General features: G+C 50.6%; 1 protein-coding gene across 1 annotated transcript; it reads left to right on the top strand.

Annotated features, from left to right (window-relative positions):
* Nucleotides 1-585: 585 nt before the first annotated feature.
* LOC125538864 (zinc finger protein CONSTANS-LIKE 4-like) lies at nucleotides 586-2,114 on the top strand. The gene is made up of 2 exons (XM_048702168.1): nucleotides 586-1,515; nucleotides 1,616-2,114. Exons 1-2 carry the CDS (start codon nucleotides 901-903, stop codon nucleotides 1,955-1,957), a joined length of 957 nt encoding a protein of 318 aa, XP_048558125.1. The 5' UTR covers nucleotides 586-900; the 3' UTR covers nucleotides 1,958-2,114.
* The last annotated feature ends 8,770 nt before the right edge of the window (nucleotides 2,115-10,884 follow it).

Raw genomic sequence — 10,884 nt, 5'->3', positions numbered from 1 at the left:
TCTCTGTGCGGCGGGGCCTAGAGGGATGGCCGGGGCGGTGGGGTGGTTCCAGGGAGGGCAGGGCGGCGAGGGCCGGTGGTCCGTGGTGGCGGCTGAGGAAGAAGAACAGCCGATCTGCTTTTTTTTTAAGAAAACTGTTGGGAGGAGGAAGACACAATCTAGGCCGTTCATTTTTATCCGACGCTTCAGATTCATCGAGGCCAGATCGACTAACTCGACGAGATTTCAGTCGACTGGCTCCTAGCCATCCCCTTTCTCGATTTTACTTGCTCTCCCGGGAGGAATTTTTCGAGGACGGCTTCCAATCCACGATCGACTTGGATGGTTATTCCCGCGCGAAGAATCAACTCCCTGTTTCCACTACGGGTCGCCGACCTCCCCATGCTCCAGACCAAGCATCTCCAAGCGATAAGGGCGCGATCACGCCGGCCAACCATCGCGCGCCACCTGTTCCCGTCCCGTCGCCGTCGCATCCCCCAACCAGCCGCGTAACGACGCCGGCCTAATTTTTCCGACGACAACGACGACCACGTTACGGCCTCCTTTTTCTTCCCCGGAGCTTTCATGGCGCGCGCGTCCGCGTCGGGACGACGGGAACGCAGCGCGGGCACCGCCGCGCAGCACAGGACCCGGATAAGGGCATGCGCGCGCGGTGGCACTGGCGAGCAAACATGGCCCTGGCCCGCCGGGACAGCGACTTCCATGGCCCGGAGGGCGTCCACGTCCCCCGCTCGCCTCAAAACCCCGGCCCGCACCCCGCCCTCCTCAGAAGCTCAAAGCCAACGGCCGAGAGAAAAAGCTTGGCTGAGAATCGCCTGGTCACTGCAGCCAATCACGGTGGTGGCGCTGGTGCTAGCTGGGCTCGTCGGACTGTGAGCGAGCAGTGAGCGCGTACGTGCCATGGAGGGGGAGGAGAAGCCGGTGGTGGGCGGGGCCTACTGGGGCGTGGGCGCGAGGGCCTGCGACTCGTGCGCCACCGAGGCGGCCAGGCTCTTCTGCCGCGCCGACGCCGCGTTCCTCTGCGCCGGCTGCGACGCGCGCGCGCACGGCGCCGGGTCGCGCCACGCCCGGGTCTGGCTCTGCGAGGTCTGCGAGCACGCGCCCGCGGCCGTCACGTGCAAGGCCGACGCCGCCGTGCTCTGCGCCTCCTGCGACGCCGACATCCACGCCGCCAACCCGCTCGCGCGCCGACACGAGCGCGTCCCCGTCGCGCCCTTCTTCGGCGCGGCCGCCCACGCGCACAAGCCCTTCGTGTCGTCGGGAGCCCAGGCCGCTGCCGAGGACGACGGGAGGAACGACGCCGAGGCGGCGTCGTGGCTGCTCCCCGAGCCCGATCACAAGGATGGTGCTACCGCGGAAGTCTTCTTCGCGGATTCCGACCATTACCTCGACCTCGACTTCGCGCGGTCAATGGACGACATCAAGGCCATCAGCGTGCAGCTCAACGGCCAGCCCGAGATCGACCTCAACGGCGGCAACAAAGGCTTCTACTCCGACCACTCCATGAACCACAGCGTAAGGACCATTTCCTGTCTATGCACGAGCAAGGCCAAGGAGGAGCTGCCAGCGTTCTGACTTCTGATGAACATCTTGCTTGGTGACGGGACGCATGCAGGTATCCTCCTCTGAGGCGGCGGTGGTCCCGGACGCGGCGGCGGCGCCGGTGGTGAGCCGGGGGAGGGAGCGGGAGGCGCGGCTGATGCGGTACAGGGAGAAGCGCAAGAGCCGGCGGTTCGAGAAGACCATCCGGTACGCGTCCCGCAAGGCGTACGCGGAGACGCGGCCGCGCGTCAAGGGCCGGTTCGCCAAGCGCACGGGCACGGCGGACGCCGACGCCGACGCCCTGGAGGAGCACGAGGAGATGTACTCCTCGGCGGCGGCCGCGGTCGCCGCGCTCATGGCGCCCGGCCCCGACCACGACTACGGCGTGGACGGCGTGGTGCCGACCTTGGTGTAATTTTGTTGCGTGCATGCACGCAAAGCTTCGTGTAGCATTTGATCAATCAATTGTATATGCATGATTATGCGGGAGCCATCCAGACTTCCGATCCAACCCCCTCCTTAATTTTGCCCGATCCCTGTAATTTTTTACCTGTAGCATATCATCATCATCACGAGCTGGCTAATCTGCATCTACCCTACTCCACTTTTACTAACCCGCTTGCTAGCTGAATCGTTCGCGATACATCTGCTTTAGTGCGGTAACTTTCACGTCATTTTGCTGTCACTGCAATCAACTTGCCTGTCACTTTGCTGCTGTCTTTGTTGCTGAAATTTGACGATCAGGAGAGATCGTGGTCTTTCTTTAATATGCGCGGTGGTGTATCTTTCGCCATTCCGCCACTGGACAAGCTCTGAGATCTCGAATGGGAAATGTCCGATCCGATGGCTGATATGCTTCCTTTTGCCGAGTGCGTGATGGTGCAATCTTTCTCTCTCGCTCACAGCCACCGTTAGTTGGCTGGCTAGCTTTAGGCGTGGAGCAAATGCGACAGTACCTCCTGTAATGCTTTGGGAACCATCTTTTTCCATGGTGAGATTCGATGCTTTCCCCCTTTCCACCGATCAACCACAGGGATACATTGCGCTACAAACTAGGGTTTTAGACCAACTCCAACGAGACGACCCATTTCGTCCGCCCGCGTTCGTTCGGGTCGGTGCGGACAAAAGTGACAGCCCAACGCGTCGACCCAAACTCAAATCGTGTCCGCTCGGCGTCCACGTCAACCCATTTCCGGCCCAAAATTGCGTCTGGAATGCGTTGGCGCGGACGCGCCACGCGTCTCCTCGCCGTCCACCGCGTCCCCACCTGGCGGCCATCCAACTACGACGGTCAACATAATTTATGACGACCGCTCACCTTGGGCCCACGCGTCAGCAACGGCGGTGGTCCTTTTTTAAACCGGGCGTGCAGCAGGGCCGTCCTCATCCACTACCACCCGGCCCCCATCCCCATCTGGCCACCCCTGCCCCCACGCCGGCGACACCCCTAGCCACCGCCAGCATGGGCTTCTTCTCCGGCATCGGTAGCAGCCGCAAGGGCAAGGCCCCCGCCCGCCATTCTCCCTCCCTCCCCGCCCTGCCTGCGCCGGCGCACGCTCCCCGGCAGAGGCAACGCATCAACGTGCCGTTGCACCAGGACGAGTGGCGCTGGCACCACTGCGTGCCTCTACCGTACCCCGACGTGACACTACCGCATGACTGGCATTTGGATCTGGAGAGGATCCCAGTGCCGCTGGCGCCGCGGACGGCGAGGGCCCATGCAGAGGAGGTGCGGCGCCGGCGGGCGTTGCTGACGTCGGAGCAGCGCGCCGAACCGCACTTTGTCGTCGACTCGCTCAATTGGGCTCGATGGTTCGCCTTCGAGCACGAGGAGGCGAGGTGACGCGGCATCCGTGGCATCGACCACAGCCTGCCGCCGCCCGCGCTCGTCGTCCACGACGAGGACCAGGAGGCCGAGGCCGCCAACCAGGCGGCCATTAAGGAGAGCAAGGAGGAGGAGCGGTGGAGGGAGGCGGATGAGGCGGCTTTCGAGGCTGCCATGGCGGAGGCCATGGCCCTCTCCGCAGCGGGCGACTGCGTCGTGCCGCCGGTGACCCCGCCGTCCCTGCCCAAAGCCGAGCCGAAGGAGCCGGCCTACCTCGAGCGCTACTCCTGGACCGGAGTAGTGCGCGAGTGGGTCAGCGCTCTGCCGATCTGGCTCGGGGCGACGAAGAAGCAGGAGGCGGCCTACCTCGAACACTGGCGCCGCGTTCGGCTGGCCGAGAAGCGCCGGGAGGGCGAGCGCCTGCAGATGCTCGAGCGCGAGGCCGAAGAGGAGGCGCGTCAGGCCCAGGCAGCGGCGGCACAGCCCGACATCGCCGCCCTATGAAACACAGCGTTCCCCCTCGGCCGGCCCTGCGCCGACGTTGATCGACCTCACCGGTCCCGACGCAGACGTAGACGCCGCCGCCGCCGAGGACGTCTAGGGCAGCGCATCGTCTAGTTTTTAGTGTTTAATTAATGTAATGTGGACTTTCGTCGGCCTTCGTGACCGGATTTTATGTTTAATTAAATGCATGTATTTATTTTTAAAATGCTCGCAATACTTTTTTTGACGCGTCGGCGAAATGGGTCGGGACAGTGTTGGGCGCTCGCGCCGACCCAAACACAGCGTCAGACGTTTGTGTCCGCCGGATCGATCCAAACGGACAAAAAGCGGACAAAAGCGCCGTTCGTTTGGGTCGGCCCGTTAGAGTTGCTCTTACTGGAGCATATTTTGAATTTTATTACTAACAACTTTAGCAAAAAATAATCTCCCTCTTCCCTTAAAACATAAGCTTCACTTCACGAATCAGGTATAGAATTGTTTCGGCAAACCCCTCCGATTTGATTGAAAGAAACCATGGTCTTTCTAGATACAAACTACTAAATGACTAAAACTGAAACAAGATCACCAGCTAGACGAAGTCTAGACGTCCAATGATAATCTATGGTAAGGGCATCTTCAACATCCGTGCATCAAACCGCCGGTCAACGTCTGGACTGTGATGTCCGGACACTATGTGCCCTCCACCGTCGTCAATCAAACATCCATGGAATGGTGCGCACGATTGGAATTCTGCCAAATCGGAAATAAAGCTGGTGGAGGTTTTGGGGAGTCCGACAGAAAAAACCTCCCGGAGCCCTTCCCCCCACTCACCCCCTCCACTATATCCGCACCTACCAAGACCGCCTCCGCCTCTTCACCACCTTGACCACCTGTAGATGCCTTGTACTTCGCTGCCGTTGCACCCACTAGTCTGGCATTGTCCACCCCTTTCCAACACAGTCCATGGCGGACACCACGTCCGGCAAGTGTTCTGCCAAATGCCTTTGAGATTTTCTTTACTTTCTCCTTGTTTAACATGAAGTAAGCATGATGGTGGGGTACTCCGTGAGGGAGTATGCATTGTTGTGCGACGCATGGTTGGCCACAAGTGTGCGGTTTGTAGGCATGAAGAAAAAGGGCACGATATTTTGGCAACATGTGCATTATTGGTTTCATGAGTACAAGCACTACGCACCCTACAATTTAGATGTGATCCATGTGAAGGAAACATGCCCTAGGGGCAATAATAAAGTTGTTATTTATATTTCCTTATATCATGATAAATGTTTATTATTCATGCTAGAATTGTATTAAACGGAAACTTGATACATGTGTGGATACATAGACAAAACACGATGTCCTTAGTAAGCCTCTACTAGACTAGCTCGTTAATCAAAGATGGTTAAGTTTCCTAACCATAGGCATGTGTTGTCACTTGATGAATGGGATTATTCATAGGAGAATGATGTGATGGACAAGACCCATCCGTCAGCTTAGCATAATGATCGTTAAGTTTTATTGATATTGCTTTCTTCATGTCATATACATATTCCTTTGACTATGAGATTATGCAACTCCCGGATACCGGAGGAATACATTGTGTGCTATCAAACGTCACAACGTAACTGAGTGATTATAAAGATGCTCTACAGGTATCTCCGAAGGTGTTTGTTGGGTTGGCATAGATCGAGATTAGGATTTGTCACTCCGAGTATCGGAGAGGTATCTCTGGGCCCTCTCGGTAATGCACATCATAATAAGCCTTGCAAGCAATGTGACTAATGAGTTAGTTGCGGGATTGTGTATTACAGAACGACTAAAGAGACTTGCCGGTAACGAGATTGAACTAGGTATGAAGGTACCGACGATCAAATCTCGGGCAAGTAACATACCGTTGGCAAAGGGAATAACGTATGTTGTCATTACGGTACGACCGATAAAGATCTTCGTAGAATATGTGGGAACCAATATGAGCATCCAGGTTCCACTTTGGGTTATTGACCAGGGAGGTGTCTCGATCATGTGTACATAGTTCTCGAAGCGCACACTTAACGTTCGACGACGATTTTGTATTATATGAGTTATGTGATTTGGTGACCGAATGTTGTTTGGAGTCCCGGATGAGATCACAAACATGATGAGGAGTCTCGAAATGGTCGAGAGGTAAAGACTCATATATAGGACCATGATATTCGGACACCGAAATTACTCTAGGGGTACCGGGTACATATTGGGTCACTAAAGGGGGTTTCAGGCATCCTCTCGGCAACTAAATGGGCTTAATGGGCCAACAAGGGGATAGACCAGCCCCTAGGGGGCTGGTGCGCCCCATGTAGGCCAAAATAAGGGGGGAGGAAAAAGGAGAAGAGGGAAAGGAAGGGGAGGGATTCGTCCTCCCCTTCCTTCTCTCCTCCCTCTTCCTGCCTTCCCCCTCCGGATGAATATGGAAGGGGGAGGCCGAATTGGGAGGCGCCCAAGTAGGATTCCTCCTACTTGAGGCACCCCCTTAGCTGCCTCTCCTCTCCTAGCCATGTGCACCGCTTGAACACACAACATTGATTCCTAGCCGTGTGCGGCGTCCCCCTGATGACCCACAAGTATAGGGGATCTATCATAGTCCTTTCGATAAGTAAGAGTGTCGAACCCAACGAGGAGTGATAACCCGCAAGTATAGGGGATCACAACAGTTTTCGAGGGTAAAGTATTCAACCCAAATTTATTGATTCGACACAAGGGGAGCCAAAGAATACTCTCAAGTATTAGCAGCTGAGTTGTCAATTCAACCACACCTGGAAACTTAATATCTACAGCAAAGTATTTAGTAGCAAAGTAATATGATAGTAGTGGTAACGGTAGCAAAAGGTAACAGTAGTAAAAGTAATGTTTTTGGTATTTTGTAGTGATGATAGCAATAGCGACGGGAAAGTAAATAAGCGAAGAACAATATATGGAAAGCTCGTAGGCAATGGATCGGTGATGGAGAATTATGCCGGATGCGGTTCATCATGTAACAGTCATAACCTAGGGTGACACAGAACTAGCTCCAGTTCATTGATATAATGTAGGCATGTATTCCGAACATAGTCATGCGTGCTTATGGAAAAGAACTTGCATGACATCTTTTATCCTACCCTCCTGTGGCAGCGGGGTCCTTACGGAAACTAAGGGATATTAAGGCCTCCTTTTAATAGAGAACCAGAACAAAGCATTAACACATAGTGAATACATGAACTCCTCAAACTACGGTCATCACCAGTAAGTATCCCGATTATTGTCACTTCGGGGTTAACGGATCATAACATATAATAGGTGACTATAGACTTGCAAGATAGGATCAAGAACACTCATATATTGATGAAAACATAATAGGTTCAGATCTGAAATCATGGCACTCGAGCCCTAGTGACAAGCATTAAGCATAGCAAAGTCATAGCAACATCAATCTCAGAACATAGTGGATACTAGGGATCAAACCCTAACAAAACTAACTCGATTACATGATAGATCCCATCTAACCCATCACCGTCCAGCAAGCCTACGATGGAATTACTCGCGCACGGCGGTGAACATCATGAAATTGGTGATGGAGGATGGTTGATGATGACAATGGCGACGGATTCCCCTCTCCGGAGCCCCGAACGGACTCCAGATCAGCCCTCCCAAGAGGTTTTAGGGCTTGGCGGTGGCTCCGTATCGTAAAATGCGATGATTTCTTCTCCCTGTTTTTTTTCTCCCCGAAACTCAATATATGGAGTTGGAGTCGGAGAGGCAACAGGGGGCCCACGAGGTAGGGGGCGCGCCCTAGGGGGGCAGGCGCGCCCCCCACCCTCGTGGAGAGGTGGTGCCCCCCTGGCCTTCATCTTTTGCAGGTATTTTTCTTATTTTCTGAAAAGTGGCTCCGTGAAGTTTCAGGTCATTCCGAGAACGTCTGCTCCTACACATAAATAACACCATGGTAATTCTGCTGAAAATACCGTCAGTCCGGGTTAGTTCCATTCAAATCATGCAAGTTAGAGTCCAAAACAAGGGCAAAAGTGTTTGGAAAAGTAGATACGTTGGAGACGTATCAACTCCCCCAAGCTTAAACCTTTGCTTGTCCTCAAGCAATTCAGTTGACAAACTGAAAGTGATAAAGAAAAACTTTTACGAACTCTGTTTGCTCTTGTTGTTGTAAATATGTAAAGCCAGCATTCAAGTTTTCAGCACAATTATAACTAACCACATTCACAATAACGCATAGGTCTCAAGTTTACTCATATCAATAGCATAATCAACTAACGAGCAATAATAATAAATCTCGGATGACAACACTTTCTTGAAACAATCATAATATGATATAACAGGGTGGTATCTCGCTAGCCCTTTCTGAGACCGCAAAACATAAATGCAGAGCACCTTTAAAGACCAAGGACTGACTAGACATTGTAATTTATGGTAAAAGAGATCCAGTCAAGTCATACTCAATGTAAACTAACAATAATGAATGCGAATGATAGCGGTGCTCTCCAACTGGTGCTTTTTAATAAGAGGATGATGACTCAGCATAAAAGTAAATAGATAGGCCCTTCGCAGAGGGAAGCAGGGATTTGTAGAGGTGCCAGAGCTCGGTTTTGAAACAGAGGTGAATAATATTTTGAGCGGTATACTTTCATTGTCAACATAACAATCAAGAGATGGCGATATCTTCCATGCTACACACATTATAGGCAGTTCCCAAACAGAATGGTAAAGTTTACACTCCCCCTTCCACCAACCAGCATTAATCCATGGCTTGCTCGAAACGAGTGCCTCCAACTAACAAGAGTCCCAGGGGGAGTTTTGTTTGCAATTATTTTGATTTAGTTTGCATAAAGCATGGGACTGGGCATCCCGGTGACCTGCCATTTATCTCGTGAGTGAGGAGTGGAGTCCACTCCTCTTGAGAATAACCCGCCTAACATGGAAGGTACAGACATCCCTAATTGATACATGAGCTATTCGAGCATACAAAACAAGATATTTATTTGAAGGTTTAGAGTTTGGCACATACAAATTTACTTGGAACGGCAGGTAGATACCGTATATAGGTAGGTATAGTGGACTCATGTGGAATAACTTTGGGGTTTAAGGGATTGGATGCACAAGCAGTATTCCCGCTTAGTACAGGTGAAGGCTAGCAAAAGACTGGGAAGCGACCAGCTAGAGACCGACAACAGTCATGAACATGCATTAAAACTAATCAACACCGAATACAAGCATGAGTAGGATATAATCCACCATGAACATAAATATCGTAAAGGCTATGTTGATTTTGTTTCAACTACATGCGTGAACATGCGCCAAGTCAAGTCACTTAAATCATTCATAGGAGGATACCACCCTATCATACCACATCACAACCATCTCAATAGCATGTTGGCACGCAAGGTAAACCATTATAACTCATAGCTAATCAAGCATGGCACAAGAAACTATGATCTCTAATTGTCATTGCAAACATGTTTATTCATAATAGGCCGAATCAGGAACAATGAACTAATCATACAAAAACAAAAGATGTCGAGTTCATACCAACTTTTCTCATCTCAGCCAGTCCATCATATATCATCATAATTGCCTTTCACTTGCATGACCGAATAGTGTGAATAATAATAATAGTGCACGTGCATTGGACTAAGCTGGAATCTGCAAGGATTCAATAAACAGGAGAAGACAAGGAAATATGGGCTCTTTTGTCAGATCAACAATAATGCATATAAGAGCCACTTCAACAATTCAATCATGGTCTTCTCCTATCGACCCCCAAAGAAAAGAAAAGAAATAAAACTATTTACACGGGAAAGCTCCCAACAAGCAAAAGAAGAATAAGAAATATTTTTGGGTTTTCTTTTTAATTACCACTACAAGCATGGAAATTAAACTGATTAAAAGCTACAACTAATATATTTTTTTGGTTTTTCTTAAGGTTTATTAAACACACAAGAAGAAAGCATAAAAAAGGAAATTAAACTAGCATGGATGATACAATGAAAAAGTATGAGCACCGACATCTAGCAATGAGTGTGTGAACATGAATGTAATGTCGGTGGGAAATACGTACTCCCCCAAGCTTAGGCTTTTGGCCTAAGTTGGTCTATGGCCACGACTGGCCTGGCGGATATCCATAATAGTAGTTGGGGTCGTACTGCGATGCAGCGACTATCGCCTGCTGAGCTGCAGGGTGGCGACGAGCGGCCTCCTCTCTCCTCTCGTACTCATCTGCCTCGTCTCTGCTAATAGTATATCTTCCTCTTTCCTGATAATCAAAGAAGGCAGGAGCAGGGAGAGTAATACGAACAGCACGGCGTCTGTCAAAGATTAGTCGATACTGGAGAGGTGATTCATTCCTCTCAACAAACTGGTGGTGAACCATAGCATTAAAATCTAGATAAGCAGGAGGTAATTCAATATCATATTCGCGTATGGCTATACCAAGAAAATTAGCTATGCGGGTTGCATAAATTCCATCAAAGAAATCTCCATTAAATCTATTAAGATGCAACCTACGTGCAACAATGGCTCCCAAATTATAAGATTGGTCTCCTAACACAGCACTCCTAAGAATACTAAGATCGGGGACACACATGTGACATGCCTCATCTTTACCATTTATGCATCTACCTATGAAGAGAGCAAAATAATGTATAGCAGGAAAGTGAATGCTCCCTATGGTAGCTTGTGTAATATCTCTAGATTCTCCCACAGTTATGCTAGCAAGAAAATCTCTAAATTCAGATTTGCGAGGATCCCTTATACTACCCCATTGTGGAAGTTTGCATGCAGTGGTAAAATCCTCTAAGTCCATAGTGTAAGATTTATCATAAAGATCAAACATGACAGTTGGAGAATTACGTGAAGTTGAAAATTCAAACCTCCTCACAAAGGTACTGGTGAGGTTGTGATACTGGCTGCACTTCTCTTTCTCGAAGTTCACAAGATCAGCGTTACGCAAATATGTGTTAAATTATTCTTTAATTCCCGCTTGATCCATAAAGTTCTCAGAAGGCCATTCACAA

The sequence above is a fragment of the Triticum urartu genome, chromosome 2 (genome assembly GCF_003073215.2).
Source record: "Triticum urartu cultivar G1812 chromosome 2, Tu2.1, whole genome shotgun sequence".
Lineage (NCBI taxonomy): Eukaryota > Viridiplantae > Streptophyta > Magnoliopsida > Poales > Poaceae > Triticum > Triticum urartu.
Note: the sequence above shows the minus strand (reverse complement) of the source record. Positions and strands in the feature narration are given on the sequence as shown.